The 19,625-nt window shown below is 33.3% G+C and overlaps 1 protein-coding gene across 1 annotated transcript in view; it reads right to left on the reverse strand.

Annotated features, from left to right (window-relative positions):
- Positions 1-11,756: 11,756 nt before the first annotated feature.
- Positions 11,757-19,625, reverse strand: part of Odr4 (odr-4 GPCR localization factor homolog) — a 30,522-nt gene continuing 22,653 nt past the window's right edge. The window contains exons 14-15 of the mRNA XM_077802665.1: positions 13,843-13,950; positions 11,757-12,524 (exon numbers count right to left, since the gene is read on the reverse strand). Of these exons, the coding sequence (XP_077658791.1) occupies positions 12,457-12,524; positions 13,843-13,950 (176 nt within the window). The 3' untranslated portion in view covers positions 11,757-12,456. The remainder of the gene's footprint in view (positions 12,525-13,842; positions 13,951-19,625) is intronic.

Raw genomic sequence — 19,625 nt, forward strand, 5'->3', positions numbered from 1 at the left:
GGAGAACTTTTAAACCATCACTTACTTGATTTTTCCTAAAGAAGCAGCAGTGAGTTGTTATCCATTTGAAACCAGTTATTTTACTATTCTTTCCCTGTCCATTTCCAAGTGAAAATTTAAAGAAGAAGCAATTCCAAACATAATAATTGTAACAAAACCCATAAGTGGTTTACATTTTCTAGTTAAAAGATATATATTGTCCAATTAAACTGTTTTAGAAACCCTGATATTTGGTATCAAAAGAGATACTGTAAAGCATAAGGATATAGAAAAATAAAACATAAAACAATGGCAAAGCTGTATCAAGCAAATACAATTTTTACAAAGTGAATATAGCTGAATTAATATCAGATAACTAAGTTTAAAAAAGAAGAATTATTAAACAGAAATAGTCATCATCTACTAATAGAATGGTATGTTTTAGCAAGAACATATAATGTTATACCTCTATATACCTAATGTCATAAAATATATGTAGTAAAAAATGATAGAATACAAAAACAAAGTGACAATTCTCCAACATATATTTCAGTACCGTTCTAACTCTATATACCTAATGTCATAAAATATATATAGTAAAAATTGATAGAATACAAAAACAAAGTGACAATTCTCCATCAGATATTTCAGTACCGTTCTTTTAATCTTTGCTATATCAAGTAGAAAAAGTAGGGGCTGGGGATGTGGCTCAAGCGGTAGCGCGCTCGCCTGGCATGCGTGCGGCCTGGGTTCGATCCTCAGCACCACATACCAACAAAGATGTTGTGTCCGCCGAGAACTAAAAAATAAATATTAAAAATTCTCTCTCTCTCTCTCTCCTCTCTCTCTCTCTCTTTAAAAAAAAAAGTATCTATGTGGGCATTAACCATATATACTTGATCTAAGGAATATATATATAAAGCACTGCAATGCATAATTAATAAAATAACCAAATTTTCCCCCTCTACCACACAAATAATGTTTTTAAGGATAAACTAAACATTTAATAATAAAATGGGACATTATAAGACAATCACATTTTAGGAATGCAATAAATTAAATAGAAATTAATAACAAATAAGAAATCTAAAATTCTTTGAGTTGAAATATAATAAGATAGCTTATAATAAATCTTTAGGAATATACCCAAAACAGAAATTTTACCATTAAAAATGTAAGTTACAAAAGAAGAAAAACGTACAATAAATTATCTGGGTGTACAACTCAATAAATTGATAAAAATAAAATAAGGTAAATCAACAAAGTAGAAAAATGAAATAAATGAGGAATCAATGAAATATAAATTCTATAGATAGAATCCATAATGCCAAAGTTGGTTCTCTAAAAAAACTAACAGATGCCAGGCATGGTAGCACATGTTCCAGCAGCTCCAGAGGCTGAGGCAGGAGGATCTCAAGTTCAAAGCCAGCCTCAGCAAAAGCAAGGTTCTAAGTGAGACCCTATCCTAAATAAAATACAAAAAAGGCCTGTGGATGTGGCTCAGTGGTTGAGTGCCCCTGAATTCAATCCCCAGTACAAAAAAAAAATACTAACAAAATAGAAGTGTCTGCCAGACTGATAGCATAGAGTGGGTATGGAGAATAAGCTAAAATAGATAATATTAGGATTAAAAAAAAAAAACATAGTATAAACCAGGTGTGGTGGCCCACGCCTGTTATTCCAGCAGCTTGGGAGGCTGAGGCAGAAGGATTGTGAGTTAAGGCCAGCCTCAGCAAAAGCAAGGCACTAAGCAACTCAGTGAGACCCTGTTTCTAAATAAAAAATGTAAAATAGGGCTGAGAATGTGGCTTGGTGGTTGAGTACCCCTGAATTCAATCCCTGGTACCCTTCCCAAAATATGTATAGATAGAATTGAGATTAAAAAGATATAAAGCACTATAAACAACTTAAGGCCAACAAATTTCAAAACAGAAAAATTCCTAGAAAAGTATAAATTACCAGAATTTAGGAAAAACCAGAACAAAAGTTACAAAACATTAACCCCCTCAAAACAGAAGATTTAGATGTATTTATGAATTAATTCTATCAAATTGATTAGAATCAGATAGTTTAATACTGGTTTCTTCAGAGAATATAAACAGAATAATCCCCGAATCATTTTATTAAGCTAGTATAGTCTTGATACCAAACCAGGACAAATACAGCAAAAGAAAAGAAAATCAAAGACAAGTGTGACTAATTAGTGCCATTTTTATATGCAAAAATAAATGAAATATTAGTAAATTAAATCCAAAAGTATATGTAAAAGATAAAGTACAATCAAATATAAAGATAACACTTGTAGATTATGCACTTACTCTAGCCATGATGTCTTTAGTTTGGCATCATTGCCCCCTCCCATCTCTAAACTACACAGGAGCAGCTACTAAAACCAGTTTCAACTGCAGTAAACTACTCATTCAGGCTATTTCCTCTAACCATTAGGCTCAGAATCCAACCTCCTCAAAAAACACTGAAACAAAATCTGCCATGATTTTTAACCTTATATTTATCACAATGAACATACAAAATGTAAGCTTCTCCTGCCACCTCTTCCCACTCCCTATTTCTCACCACTCCCAGTTCATTCTTAGCTATATACCATCATCCCCATGATAGTCTATGCTTTCTTGTTTTCCATAATCTACATACTTCCCTTTATTTTCAACTTTCCTCTAAGCATTTCTTTCACATCTTTGACAGAACTGAAAAGGCTCTTCAAAGAGGGCACACTTTCCTTTCATTGGTTTGACAACCCAGCCGTATTCAGTACTGTTCCCGTCAAGGAACAGTCTTGATCTTAACCTGCTACTTCACCTCGGCCACCTACCTCCTTCGCTGTCATGTGTATTCTTTCTCCCCAAATCACTACTCCAAGCATCATTATTTATTTGTGGACTACTACCAAAATTTTGGTTCTTTGATTTCTTCTGGACCTCTGCTGCATTTATTCTTCTACATTTATAATGCCTCTCGTGTGTGCTGTTCCTCTGCCTCACACTCTTCACTTTCTTTAGATTTCATGGTCCATCATTCCATTTCTTAGCCCTTCTTTGCTTTCAAGTTATTCATAAAATGAGACTTCCAAATACTGCTATTTATTTTTTTCTATTCTATCCTATAAGAAGTTGGAGACCAGTAGAGAAAAAAATTGTACAATTTCATTCATTTATTTACCACTGTGTGACAATTCCACAATTCTTTGATCAACCCAATCTCCTATTCTTTGAAACAATTTTCCTAAATACTTCTTATTCTCATTCTTCTTCATTCTCAGAAGATGACCTCGCAAATTTTATAGAAATCTGAAGGTATCAGATGAGATCATCTTCAACTTTCATTATCAAACTCATAAACATTTGCATCAATTTTCTTCATCCTCTGAGCTGTTATATAAGAAGAGACATTCCTTCTCTGAATACTGATTCACTTATGCTTTAGAGTTGGACTTCCCACCTTCTCAGGAGTCTTAAATTCATATTTTCTTAGTTCTTCACAGAGCTATATTCCTACTTCCACACACTCAGTCATTCCCTTCCATTAGTATCTTTCCCCTTAATATGCATGTCCCATTAGGTTGCAAGTCACTTTCTTAAATTTCAGTTTCTGAACTGTTGAAAAGAGTGTGATAAAAATGAAAATATTTTGTAACTTGTAAAGTACTCTCTGATGAGAGTTAATTTAATGTTATTAGAATTTGTTCTAACCTAGAGAGCAAAGGAATTAACTGACTTCCCAAGGCTTTATTTATTTCTTTTTTTTTTTTAAGAGAGAGTGAGAGAGGGGAGAGAGACAGAGAGAGAGAGAGAATTTTTATTTTTTAGTTCTCGGCGGACACAACATCTTTGTTGGTATGTGGTGCTGAGGATCGAACCCGGGCCGCACGCATGCCAGGTGAGCGCGCTACCGCTTGAGCCACATCCCCAGCCCCGTAAGGCTTTATTTCTTATTTGGCAGATCTAGAGGTATGCCTCAATTCTCTATAATTAATAGTTATTTATAATTTAAAATGAGAATGTTTTCAATAATGCTAACTTGAAAGCATAGAAAGAATTATTTAAAATCTTTGTTTCAATTATTCTTGTTTAGACAAGGATATTGCAATCTAGCACCACAGCTTATAGACATTCAGAATTTTAATCATAGCATTTGTATCTGGAGTATCTACAACTAAATTGGATTTGACTAAAATAGAACCTAAGACCTGATTAAACTACTTCATCCCTATCATTAATTCCCCTCCATAACTCTATATACAAAAGAACTCTTTAACAAACTGAACAAATTAAATGAAGGCTCTTTTCCAAAAATGTCAAGTTTTCTTAATTAAGAATTTTTGCACAGGGCATTTTCAGGATTAGAATTTCAGAAGTCCTACAGTATAACATAAAATTTGGTTTTATTTGATGGTGTCAAGTGTATAATATATTTTAAAAATATTTTTTAAAATATGAAAAAAGAAAAATAACTTATTTTTATTATTGAGACAAATATAATAGTTATTTACCTAAATATTTACTCTATGTGCCTGTGGATAGTAATTAATGTGTATTTCAATTGTATTCATCAAATTTGGATCTAGTCAACAATTTTTTGCCCAACTTTCAAGAAGGTTGTAAAAAGCAATTGAGATAATGAATATGAAAGCACTTTCAAAATGGCAAAAGCAAGGACAAATGTTCTGTCATTTCTAACTCACTTTTATTCTTTGTCCTTAATAAGTAAAAATTTATTACTATTTTAATTTACATTTTAAAAGGTTATAAACTTCATTACAACTCATTGGTTACCTTTAGTGAATATTCATTAACACTGTTGACATTCCCAGCATAAGTATTCATTAGGTTAAAGTAAGAAATCAAGAGTAGTTATTTATTATGCATTAGTTAATTTATATTTAGTCAAATTCTTAAGGTGAGAATCAACAAATATTATGAGCTTGTAATAGAGCTCAGATCAATCCTTTGTTGGTAATACATTATGAACCTCTTAACTGCTGAACATCAAGCAGTAGGTACAATGAAAAGACATTACGTATGTCCACAAAATACCACAGAAGAAAGGCAAAGAGAGGTGCTATGGCAAAAGGCAAACTGTGTTAAGGGTAATATATGGAATATTTAAAAAATTTTTTTTTAGTTGTTGATAGACCTTTATTTTATTTATTTATATGCAGTGCCTCACACGTGCCAGGCAAGTGCACTACCGCTGAGCCCCAGCTCCAGCCCTGGAGTAGTTTTTTAATATTAACTATTTCCTTAGGGAACTCCTTTGTCTCTTCTTTCTCAAGTTTTTTTTTTTTTTTTTACATGCGTGTAGTTATAAATCCAGTCATGACTGAAGACCACTATCATTAATTTCTTCCCTTTCACATGCATGCACCATTCGGTCACCCCCACTGAAAGTTGGGCTGCTTTTCCCCTTGGCAAGGAACCCTGGCTGGACCTGTGTTTGCTTTGACCAATTGAATTCAAAGGAAGTGATATTCTGGAGATTCCTAGTCCAGGCCTTAAGATAATTGATGAGATCTACTTACTTTCTCTTTGAACACTGAATGTTGGAACCCTTCCTTTTGGATTTCAGCCACCATGCTGTGAGAAGCCCAAACTCTGTGGAGAGGTTGTGTAGGAGAATCAGAAAAACAACCATGTGGATGAGCCATCCTGGATTTTATAGCCCTTAAATAATGAAAGCCCTAGCCAACATCATGTGGCCCAAAAACCATCCAGCTGAGCCAGCTGAGCCCTTCATACCCACAGAATCAGAAGAGATAATGGTTGTTCTAAGCCAGTAAAATTTGAAGGTGCATGTTATGGAGCAAAAGATAACCAAAATAGAAAATGGTGCCTAGACACAGGGTACTGCTGAAGCAAAGTCAGAATATGTACCCTTAACTTTGGAACTGGGCAAGAAATAGAGGATTTAGGGTTTTAACTAACAGTGGTGTCTAGAACAATGAAGAAATAGAAAGGGAACCCTTGTTATGAAAGGCAATAAATACTTTCACCTGTAGTAATGTGAAAGGTAAGACTAATAAGCCTGTGAAAACTGCTAAAGGGAAAAGGCAGATTAATATATTTATGACTCTAGCTAAGATTTCCAGTTAGGATACTGAAAATACCAAATGACTTTTACCTGCCTCTGATCAAATCTGAAAAGAAAAAAAAAAAAATGAGCTAAATAAGCTGTTCAGTTTTGAAACAATAATCTAGAAGAAACATAGAGAATCAAGAACACCTTTTCCAGCCATCTATTTCTTCTCAAGGAAGAAATGATCCCAGAGTAAAGATCAAATTCAAGGAATTGCTGGTAAACCATAGAATCAGGATAAGTTAGGATCAAAATAGAAAATGTGCCTCTGTAATATCCTTTAAGACTTCCGAAATATTTAAGCCAGTGCCTATAAACCTCTTAACCAGACAAGAAGACTTCTAAGGATCTCACAGACCTACAGGGTAGATCATTTAGCCAGATAATGAGTATTTAAGACTCTTGTCTCTCCACTCCTGATTCTCAGCTAAAAGTATAGACAGACCTATCTTGAAGAGATTTGTAAGTGTGCCTTTTGCCTAATGGAGTTGATAACTTGATACAAAGGACATGCAAAGTGCTTTTAAAGGAATTACACACTCTTTTAAGGGATAGAAAGTACAAAATGAAGAGACTTCTGGGTCTTCAATCTCCAAAAATCAGAAAGCAGTTTGAGAAAACTACTCAGCTTTAGTTCTCATCTATTTATTTACCTTTGCAGTACTAGAGATGGAACTCAGTGGTGCTCTACCACTGAGCTACATCCCCAGCCTTTTGAGACAGCATTTTTTTTTTTTAGAGAGAGAGAAGAGAGAGAGAGAGAGAGAGAGAGAGAGAGAGAGAGAGAGAGAGAGAGAGAGAGAAATTTTAATATTTATTTTTTAGTTTTCGGCGGACACAACATCTTTGTATGTGGTGCTGAGAATCGAACCCGGGCCGCACGCATGCCAGGAGAGCGGGCTACGGCTTGAGCCACATCCCCAGCCCTTGAGACAGCATCTTGCTAAATTTCCCAGGATGGCCTTGAAGTTGAGATCCTCCTGCCTGTTTCCCTAGTCACTGGGATTATAGTTGTGCACCACTGTGCCTGGCCAGTGACAGTTACTCAGTTTTAAATATAAATTTCTCATGGAAGTGGATGACTCCAAGCAGAGTCAGTATTTCATAGGAAATAGCTAATAGCTGAGAATCACTTTGGGGGAGAATTAGGCCTTAATCAACATACATTTTCTTCTTCCAGAATCATGATGAATTATAGACATGTACTCAATTGACATTCTGAATTGCCATAGCTTATTCATTGTTATGTGTCACTCATTGCACCTCTTGAACAAGGGTGTCTGCTGCTTGACTATTGGGTGTTAGATGAATATGGGGAAAAAACTTGTTTCCCTAGTTTCATGCATCTTCAGATGGAGAAATTGCAGGAAGTATTCCTCATATGTACTTGAAACTGATTTAGATCAAACTAGGCCTTGAGCTTGAACCTGATGCCATGTTGAGATGAAAATAAGATTTCTTGGGAGGCAGTGAATGCATTCTATGGCTAAAAGGTATATTAGACATCTCCAAAGATGGCTGACTTCAAGCCTGTCCTTTCTTTTGTATGCACTTCCTTTGTGAATTAAGAGAAAAGGGTTGTTTTTTCCTTCTCCTTTAATCTAGGCTGACTCTGTAAATTAGTTTGGCCAATACAATTTAATGGAAATTGTATTCTGGGACTTTAAACCAGGGCCCAACAGAACTCCACATCTCTTTTCCTCTTCTTGGAATACTCATACTTATGATGCTACTTCTTGAATCCCAGGCACCATGATAGAATACCAAGTCAGGTGGAGAGGCTACATAGACAACTGTGATAGCTGGATTCCCAACTGCCATATGAATGAACTTTCCTGTTTGATTCAACCCCCATCTAGTCCCTAGATTCACAGAATTGTGAGAAAAATTAAATACTTTTCTTATGCAGTGCTAGAAACTGAGCACTAGTAAACTCTACCACTGAGCTACATCCACAGCCCTTTCAAATTATTTTTTTCTTAATTGAACCTAGGGGTGCTTTACAACTGAGCTGTGCCACTAGCTTTTTTATTTTGAGAAAGTGTCTCACTAAGTTGCTTAGGGCCTTGCCAAATTGTCAAGGACAGCCTAAAACTTGGGATCCTCCTGCCTCCACCTCCCAAGTTGCTGAAATTACAGGTGTGTGACACCAGACATATATTTTTTTAATGCACATCATCTTTATTAGCACTGTCACATTTCTAACTTTTCAATCTATTGAATGTAAAATGGTATTTATTGTGATCTTAGCCAAGTATTTAAGAAGTTAAATATCTTTCGTGTGTGTAGTCACATCCTGTTAAAATACCTGGTTTGTCTTCTGCTTATTTCTCTACAGGACAATATGAATAAAAGGGAGATAATGGGCATCCTTGTTGTGTTCCTCATTTTTAATGCATATAGTACAGTCATGATGCATGTTCTCTTTTATGACACTGAATTCATTTGAATAGTGCTTCTTTTATGATTGATAAGAATTGTTATTAGCCTATAGTTTTCTTTCCTCTTACTAACATGTCTGATTTTAGGAAGCTATATAAGTCTCATATACTCAGCTAGAAAGTATTCCCTTGATATGTGTGCTTGGAAATCGTATAAATTTTGGAATAGTATATCTTTGAAAGGGGTAAAACTTACTCTAAACCTTGGTCAGGTGTTGCCAACATTTTTTAAATTTCTTTTTACTACAAAACAGTACTAAGTCCAGTTTTTCTCTCTTCTTGAGACAATTTAAGTAAATTGTAGTTTTCTGGAGTTTAGTCTATTTTGTCTGTTTTCAAATCTGTGAGCACTAAGAAGCTCTTGGTACTTTTTCCCCCATCTATGCTGTACCTGTGGGATAGAACCCTTTCAAGCTTTATGTTGTTTACATGTGCTTGTTTTCTTCCTGTTCCATTATGCCAGTTTAGTTTTGTCATGAAAACAATGTTGATATTGTTAATCTTTATCTTTTTTTAAAAAAATAGAAAGAGAGATAAATTTTTTAAATATTTATTTTTTTTAAGTTTTCAGCGGACACAACATCTTTGTATGTGGTGCTGAGGATCAAACCCTGGCGGCACGCATGCCAGGCGAGCGTGCTACCGCTTGAACCACATCCCCAGCCCTAATCTTTTTCTAATTCATCAATTCATTACTTTCATTTCCTTCTACATTGTATATTCTAGTGTTTTAAGTCAGACATTTAGTCCTTTTCCCTAATTTCCTTTCAAAGTGTATTTCTGCTCTATCAATTTTTAAAAACAAATTACTTAGATTCTCAGTACTTATGGGTGTTTTTTTTTTTTTTTTCTTTTCCGGCTACCAGGGATGGAACTCAGGGACACATCCCCAGCCTTTTGTATTTGAGACAGGATCCTGCTAAGTTGCTTAAGTCCTTGCTAAATTGCCGAGGCTGGCCTTGAACTTGCAATCTTCTTGCCTTAGCCTCCCCAGCTGCTAGGATTACAGATGTGCACCACCACACCCTGCAGTCATGTTTTCTTCTTATATTTACAAGGGCCTTTTAAGCTTACAAAAGGAATGATTTAAAACATTTAACATTTACTACTGAGTTCTGGTTTTTTCCCAGTATTAAAATAAATTATCTGAAACTTATTGTGATTTACTTCATGTCTAGTGTGGTACATGACCACTTTTTGATAATATATAGTGATAAAGAAAAATATTCTAAATGTTAAAACACATTATGTGTCTGCTGTTAATACTATTAATTACATTACTGAAACGTTTTCACTTGTCTGCTTATCAAGTGAGAAAGTTGAAATCTATTCATTTTTGTTTTAGCCTTATAATTCATACACTGAGGCCATTTCATAAGATATATACAATTTTTAAACTGTTATATATTCCTAGTGAATTCCTTTTACTGTTTTTTGTGGCCTTCTCCATCTTTAATAACACTATCAAAAAGTCTAATTTTGATTTAATATCACTAAACAGGTTTTCTTTCAATATTTGCCTAATACATTTTTATCTCTCTTACATTTGACCTCCCCATGTCTTATTTTATTTTAGATGTTTTTCTTTTAAAACAGCTTATAGTTAAGTATTTTTTTTAAAAGCGCTGACCAATCTGTCATATGACTAGGTAATTCAGTATACTTAATACTAATACAAGACTGGTTACTATTTTTTGTTTCTGTGTGGTGAAGATTGAAGCCAGGGCTGGCACATGCTAAGCAAGTACTCTGCCACTAAACTATATCCCCAACACTATTATCTTACTAGCATTGCCTCAGATCCCCAATATATTCCTTTATCTGTATTTACTGACTTCCTATTCCACATTTTACATTTATTTTTTCTTGGAATGACTGATCTCCTACCTATTTTTTTTAGAGGTCATCCTTAAAACTTGACTGTATATATGTAAATAATCACATTAAAACAGTTCTCTGAATAAAAGCACCTCAGGACACTGTAATTTTAATCACCCTCTTCCCATTTTATAGGCTACTATGCAGCTTTCCAATTATATCCTTATTTGAAAATTCCACGTCATTCATGTTTTATAATATTTATTTACAATTATATTTGTTTACAGTTTATCATAAATACCCTTCCTTTATGATTGTGTTATACAAACAACACTTTAAAATTACATATATTTATTATCCTATTTGCTTACTGGTTCTTCAATTCCAGATCATCCTTTTAGAGAAATTCTCCCTGTTGAAGATCATTCATATGCAGTTTAAATGAAGGTCTGTTGACAGTCAATTTTGCTTCATGCGAATTCTAAGCTGACACTTCTCAGATTTGAACATACCATTCTATCACCTTTTGGACACACTGGGGATACTATTGCTGTCAGGAGGCCTATTAAATATCTGACTGTCTTGTGTTCACTGAAGATCTTTATGCCATCTCTGGATGCTTTTGAAATCCTGTATTTGATATCATGCAGTTTACTCCATTACGTCTAGCCATAGACTTGCTTTAAGTATGTATATATTGTAAGTAAGATATATTGTGCTTCCTGAATTTGTGAATTCACATTTTTCAAAAATTGTGGAAATTCTGTTATCTTTTCAAATATTGCCTCTTCTCCATTCTATTTTCTCCTCCTAGTCCTTACAGTTCTTTACTCCATATCTCTTACGTAATATTTTCAAGCTCCTTGTATTCTCCTTGCTGCTTCCTGGTAATGTCTTTAGACTTAGCTTCCAGTTCACTGGTCTCTTCAGCTGAATCTACTATAATACTCAGTATACCTGACGGTTACTTTTTTCTTATTTCAACAAATACATTCTCATTCCCAGGAGTTCCATTTGGTTCTTTTTGGAAGTGGCTTATGGTTTCATTCTCCATTTGGAGAACTCAATTCAATGTTTATTTTTTTCATAGGTTCTTTCTCATGCTAGCTAGTTTCACCTTGTGGCATGATATCTGGTCATGAAATAGTATTGCTAATCATTATCTATGGGAATCTTGGGACTTAATTACAAGTGTTTCCCTTCTGTTTCTGCCAGGAGCTACAGAGTTCTGTAAACTGAGGGCTATTTAATATTCAACTGTTCTGGCTAAGGCAGCATCTCAGATTCATATCTGGTGTTAGGCAAAATGCTTATAACAGTGCTGCTAGTGGTACCTGGCATGCAGGAAACCAAAATTCACTTGTATTAATGCTTAAAAATAGTATTCATGATTCCCAACTAAAAAGGTGTTCATTTTTGTGGAAGAGGAAAGACTGAGGTGTGATTTCTTAAAAGGTTTTTTCCTACTTCTTTTGAGCACATTCAAAAGCATATTTTATTCAGGATCTTGTTGTTTTAAAGTATCTAGTCTATTATATTGCTGGAAGCAAAGTCCTATTTAATATATTTAAAAAGTTATAATACACTAACATGAGAAAGCACATAATTTGTCATTTGTTATTCATTCAAATCTCTCTGGAAAGGTTCCTTAGCCCTTGATCACTTGAACACGTATCAGAAAGGTCCTCGAATATAAACAAAGCCCACAAATTACTGAACCACTTGGGAGAAATTTCTCCTAGGGGGGGTCTAGTAGTAAGCTATTGTAGTCAATACTCTTTAAATGTTTAATGTCCTGATCAATATGTGATCTAGTTCAATAGGACTAACATCTGTTAATATCCCACATTTTGAACCCTTTCAGAAATGGATAATGCTTTGCTACATGCAACTCTCATCTAGATGCATAACTTTATTTTTGGAAACCTGAGCTGCCTATAATATAAACAGATGCTAAACAAGGCAGCTGGTGAATTCAGGTTGGTAAGAAACAAACACACCTAATAGGCATTGTGGTAGAAGATCTGACTGCTAGTGTCTTGACTACAGAGGGACTGTGTATATCTTTATTATTTATAGTTGTTGATCAATGTTCTCTGGATGATCAGGAAGCTCTTTGTGCCTCACCCTAATCACTGAAGTAATGAAAGGAGATACCCGCAGCAAGAACTGCAACTGCAAATGCTGCAATCACACCTAAAAGTAAAACAGACACAAAACAAATGGAAATGGAATGAGCAAAAGAAAGGCTTAACTCTTCCTAAGCTCTGAAATGCAGGGAACAGATGAGCTATAACACAGCACTCACAGAGACATACTCTTAAACATACACTGTATCATAATACACATACATATGGTCTATACTAAAAGCTAGTGAAGTCTTAGCAGAAAATAAAGCTATAAGTTGAAAAATTAGACTACAATTATTGGACAAAATGTCTTACACAGAGGTGCACACTTGGACAAAAAGACAAAATAAATACTTTCAAAGATTTCTATGAATATACACACATGCGCACAACACAGAGAACACACCAACCATCTCACAATGCTAAGTTTAAGCCAAAAAAAAAAAGCAGCAATAAACAGTCAGTGGTTTTCAAATATTAAAATGCAAAGTAGTCTGTGTAGCTATTCAAAACTATAAAAGCCAAGATTTATAAAATCAAAGTAATAGTAAGTTGCAGTTGGCAACTTTTAGCTTTTCCTGATTATGATAAGTTAAAAAAACAAATTAACCAAAGTCGTTCAGACAGACCAACGCATAGAGATACAAAGAATTTAGGTAATTAAGTAAAGCTTATCTAATGAGTGACAAGAACTACAACTAAATATCTGGCTCCTAACTATAAGTAATAAATAATAATGTTTAGCATTTCTTGAATTGTTATTCCACTAAGCAATAATCTACTTTTTCTTTGTTCAAAAAATCAAAACATATTGAAGGGACTATTGCACTTCTTGGAGCATTTAAAATACAAAAGTGCGGGGTTGGGGCTGGGGTTCAGCAGCAGAGCGCTTGCCTGGCATGTGTGAGGCCCTGGGTTCGATCCTCAGCACCACATAAAAATAAGTAAATAAATAAAGGTATTGTGTCCAACTACAACTAAAAAATAAATATTAAAAAAATTCATTAAAATACAAAAGTGCATTTTAAATTTCCAAACATGTATTTTGATTTTTTTTTCATAAAATACCTCAAAATCTTCTGCAGAAGTCATTCTAGGAATATCACTTTGGCTTCTCTTTACTAATTGATTCCAAAAACTCTAGATGTTTTTCTTTGAAAACACCAAAAGCTTATGGGCTATGCCATCTTTGAGGGCACTTAGGTGATAACACATTATTTATAAACTTTTCTTCCTTAAGAACCCAGAACTTTCCATAATATTTAACAAATACTAATAATCTGGTATTAATCTAGTACTTTTAAGAAATAAAAATAATTTTAAAGTACTAAGAAAACTCAAAACCCAAATATTATCTTTTCAATGTTATAAAAAAGGTAAAATACCTATGTTTTGCCGAATTTTCAACATTACTGTAGTTTTAATTGGTTGCTCTAGCTGTTTATCATCTTTGTGTTCCAATGAAGCTTCATTATTCATAGAGCTCATACAAGCTGTAAAAGATAATAATAAATCCAATATAAGATGAGAATTACCATTTAAACTGAGTTTTAAAGAACATACAATCAATACTGATTTTCTTCTATTCATCTTTTTTATAACATTATAAAATTACTCCTTATCTAATGTAGGTGAACTGCATATCATAGAATATATGTCAAATATATTCCACTCATGGTATATGTTAAACAGACATAACTTTCATATTTAACAGTTTTATCATTGACCCAACCAGAAAGCTACAGAGCCAGTATCAAATGATTCCCAGTTTTTATACAGCTCCTGAGCTAAAAATAGATTACAAAAATAATGTGAAAGAGAGCTTATGTGGCTCTATTTTATGTATAACCAGAGATAGGAAAAAATGTGCTTTACATGTGTAATGTGAATTGTAATGTATTCTGTTGTCATATATAAGACACTAAATTTTTTTAAAAATCCAAAAAAAGAATAAAACAAAAATATTTCTTAAAAAAGATTATTTATGAAGTAAAAAAAAAAATTACTATTTGGCCTGATACAGAAAAAGAGTGCTGACTCTTGATCAAATCTGCAAGTTCAAATATACAAGCAAACATTAGAAATGTGACCTAACCACACTCTAAATGTTAAAGAGGACAAGTACATCACCCCATTTTACAGGTGGAAAACAAAACCTAGGAAAGTGCATAACTTGAGGGTCATGGGCATCAAGTGAGGATTCAAACAAAAGTTTTCTTTTAAGGGCTATGTAGCTCAATGGTATAGCACTTGCCTAGCATGTGTGAAACCCCAGGTTTGAGCCCTAGTACCCTCCCCAAAAGAGAGAGAAAGCATTCAACTAAAAAGAAAAGTTTTCTTTCTACTTCATTATGCTGACAGAGACTTATATAGATTGTCCTATCAGAATTTACTGAACACTGATTAAAAGTGACCTGATAACTTAGAGATTACACAGGGTAGGGATTTTCAATTTTCTTTTTTCCCCTCTAGTGCTGAAGAATTCTATGAAAACAAAAATCTGACGGAAAATCTCAGTATAATAGATGAAAAAAGTTGGCTCCTGCAACCTGACCAGTTAGTTCCTTTCTTCTATCCTGTCTCATCATTCCAGAAGTGAGAGTAGAGTGCTGCTCTATAGAATTCTAGGAAACTACATTTGAAAACTAGTTTCAGATTGATTCTTTTTATGTACAAAAAGAGAAAAAAAAAAACTGCAAAGAGACATAGTAAATACCATCGATTAAATTTAAAATAAAATAGCTCACTGTTTTAATTTAAAATGTCCTTACAGATGTTTGTACCCCATTTTACTAGCATATGACCAGGAAGTTAACATATGAACTTCCTGCAATGGATACCCAGGGCACCAAATGGATACAGGGAAAAAATTACCTACTTCTCATTAATTTCCCATGAAAGTTAAGTTTACTATGGTTTTCAGAAATAATCATTAGTAACTACTTCACTGAGATCAAGTGCACCACCATTCTTTCTTCAAGTATATAACTAAAGTGCATTAACTTGGACCATCCTCAAACCCCACCCCCACTTTTTTTCTTTTTGTTTTTTCTCACAGTGCTAGGGGCTAGTGAATGCTAGCCAAGTGCTCTGCAATGAATTACACCCCTAGCCCTTTTCTCCTTTTTTCTACTCTCAATCAAATTAATCAAAAAAGATGAGACAGTCATATTATGAACTGTCTCTATACTATTTAACAGTTCCAATTTCTCAAGGGCTATTATACTTTAGTTCTAAACTATAATTGGTCCAACAGCTTCAAATTTCCTCCAAGTTCAGTCTATAGGTCTAAAAGTTGAATGGGACAGCAAAATTGTATTTATATTAAACTTTGGATCTTCTGTTAGCAAATATCTTGGCTAGGTTCTTTCCATCTTTGGGACAATAAAATCCTTGTATCAAACACACAACACTTTACTAAGACCCTAGCCTCAGTAAATATTTGTTGACAAAAAATTATCAATTTTGTTAAGTTCTAGGGATTAGGATCCAAGGATCAATAAAATAGTGATCCCTGTCTTTAATGAGCCAACTAGAATTAAAAAAAAAAATCTGTATAGATACTAACTTGTCATTAACTTTCATGTCAGCCTAGGTCAACTTCACTCAAGTTTTTCAGAGTTCCCTGTTCTATGCTATTCTTCATTCTTGTAATTATCTAAACCATTATTTGAATATCAAATGCTGACCTTCCATATTCTCCTATAAGATCTTTAAACATAAATAGGTAAAATATTTATCTACCTGAACTCCATGCCTAAAACATGGTAGGTGTTCATCACTATTATTTATTGATACAGACTGACACAATTTATATGTCTGTCTGTTTTGGTGGGAACATAAAGGATTTAAACTCAAATCTCAAGACGTTAGGTCATTTCACCAATATGTCAATGTTATTTGAAAATTTAGATATAAATAACATGATTTCATAAGAACTATTCCTTAAAATTAAGTAATTTTAAATTCAGACAAATCTTAATCATGAAAGAAAGTAACCTTCCTGAGTAACTCTTAACAAAAGAGGAAAAAACGGCCATGTTCACATGCAAAGTTGTTCATTCCAAGCTGCTAACGGGTAGAGAGGACTATTTAGAAGCTTAAAATGAAATGTTAAGACTTGAATTCCTTAGTTGGTTGTCTTCTGTATCACTGTAGTTGGCAATTAGCCATAAAAATACAACTTTAGTGTTAACTCATTTTTCCTTTAAATTCTCAATGTTTAACTGAACAACAAAAATGAATTTCAGCTTTGATATCCAGACATAAATGTCAAAGATGAGTTTCACCAGATTTTAAAGGTGTGTCTTCATTTTTTTCAATCTGATACTATGGATAAAGTATGTCTGAATTATTAAGTTAATGTCTACTGGGGGATGACTAACACATCTAAGAAATTTTAAAGCCATAGTTATCCCTTACCATAAGTGAGTCATTTTGACAAACAAATTGTCCTTCATCTCTTAAGTCATTTAGAAGTATGTTATTTTAAAATACTTACTTGGCAAAACATGTATTTTAAACATAGCAACTACTTGGCAACTATATTATAGAACATAAATAATTAAATAATCAAGCAAATAATAATTTCAAATAACTTAGAAATAAAGCCAGATACTTAAAACAAATTGAATGTTCCTAAATGTGTAATTGATTTTAATTTTTTAATCTGAACATCTGAATTACTTTTTGTAGTTTACTTTATATGGAAATCCTAATTCCAAATGTTTTGGAAAATCTATGCATATTACAAAAAACCTTTCATATTATAATGTGAATCTTTTTTTATTTTTAAGGTGCTGGGATTGAACCCACAGAAGCTTTACCACTGAGGCACAACCCCACTCCTTTTTATTTTTTATTTTGAGATAAGAGTCTCACTAAGTTGCAGAGGCTAGCTTCACACTTTTGATCCTTCTTCCTCAGTCTCCCAAGTCACTGAAATTACAGATATGGGATACTATGCCCAGTTTAATGTTTTTAAAAATATATTTATATATAAAACCCACAATCTAAGGTTTAAAAGTACTTCATATTAGTGGGTTCATGCTAATATTTAATATAATACAAACAATGCTAATGATAAAGCTACTGAGAGAGAACTGAGAAATAGGGTTAAAATATATTTAGTATGCATATAAGTAATGGAAAAGAAGAATGTTGTTTTGGTTCTTAAAGCTCATTTATTTGCAAAAATGAACACCATGCAAAACTAAGGGACTTTAAGTATAATTGGGATTAACCAGTACAATATAGAATAATTTATAAAATAGCTATGTGCTTTCAATGACCCTTCAGTGGAAATAAAATACAAAAGTAGTCATGATAAAGAATGAAAAAAAAAAAGAAAAAAATTTACTAAAATTTTAAAATGCTAATGCCAAAATTTTGATACTGTAAATTGTAGGTTATTGATAATACTTACTGCTTAATTCTGATTAAGTTCTTAGGTACCAGTACTCTTAGGACATTATTACATTCTCTGAATAAGTAATAATATATATGACATTCTATCTTCCAAATCAGATTATGGGCTTTTTTTTTTAAATATTTTTTTAGTTGTTGATGGATCTTTATTTATTTATATGTGGTTCTAAGAATCAAACCCAGTGCCTCACACAAGCTAGGCAAGCGCTCTACCACTGAGCTACAACTCCAGCCTTGATTATGGGCTTCTTGAGGAAAGGAATCCAGTTATTGATTCCCATCTATTATAGCCTTGAATAGAGCAATGCTTAATATATATCTCATAAATAGACATACTAAATGCTATAAACTAGAGTTACTATTTCTGGCACAACAACCAGTACTATGTATTTTCAAGAATTTTAAATGTTCTCTACCCCTTACAATGTTCTGAACTATCGAGCCATAAAATTATGACTATTATGTCCTTTTTAAACTCTAATCATGTTCAATATAGTGTACTACGAAAACCTTATAAACTTCATGTCTAAGTGTGAAAAAAAAAAGGTGTGCTATTGTCGTAAAAAATAAATGCACAACACAGGGAACTATGAAAAAGTTTAATGAAAGTGACCTAGTTTGAGCACATAAAAGTTAATGACAAGTTTAAAAAAAATTCTAGTTGATTCATTGAAGACAGGATCGGTATCTCATTGATCTTTGGATCCCAATCTCTAGGACTGACAAAACCAATAATTCTGTTGTCAACAAATATTTAATGAGTCCCTATGATGTGATGAGGCTAGGGTCTTAGTAAAGCATTAGAAACACAGTATGAACAACAAAGGCAAAAGTCCTTGGCCTTGTGAATCTTATGAAATACTCAATAAATGCTTGCTGAACTACAAATATAATGGCTTCATAGAATTTTGAATTTATTAGATTTTAGTTTGTTTTTGGGAAGCTCATGCAAGGCTATCTTATAGTGGTAAATGTCTCAGCAGTGTTAAGAACATGAACCCCGTTATTAACTCTTTTAAGACTAACTTTAAAAGCACTACATAAAATAAAAGCCAGTCTGTACACTCTTACATTTAAAATACAACAACAAATCAAACATGAATTAAAAATATTTAAAATTATAGTCAAAAAATATAAAGGAAATCTTTCTCTTCCTTCTGTTTTAGATCCAATTTTTAAAGAAACTTTATTAGTGGGGCAGGTTTTGCAAACAGTGCTACCATTATTACTCCTTCCTTAGTTTAGGACAAGCTGCTTACTAAGAGTGAGACAAAGAATATGAAAAATATGAAAACCATATATGATAACAGATCCAAGATTCCAGCTAACAAATAAGAAACTAAATTGTCATGATCAATAATAAATTAAACTAGGATACTATAACAACATTCATTTATGTTAAACAAGTTCCAAAGGACAGAATGATGGACAACAGGCTAAAATAAGTATCTAGATGATGGAAAGTAATAGTCCTATAGTCTGTATTAGTTAGGCTCACAGGAAGGCCATAAATAAACCTGTCAGGAAAAAAGCACAGCTGCTAAACCAAGTAGCCTAAGTTAATTTCTAGTTCCTCCATTAATAGCAATATAAATGAGAAATTACTAAAACCTTCAGAGCTTAAATCCTCTTAAATGGAAAACAGGGTTAATATAACAGCATCCACATCACAGCAGCTGTTACAAGGATTAAATAATTTAGTATTTATAAAGTTTTTAAAACAGTAGCTGGCACACAGTAG

This window comes from Urocitellus parryii, chromosome 9 (genome assembly GCF_045843805.1).
Source record: "Urocitellus parryii isolate mUroPar1 chromosome 9, mUroPar1.hap1, whole genome shotgun sequence".
NCBI lineage: Eukaryota > Metazoa > Chordata > Mammalia > Rodentia > Sciuridae > Urocitellus > Urocitellus parryii.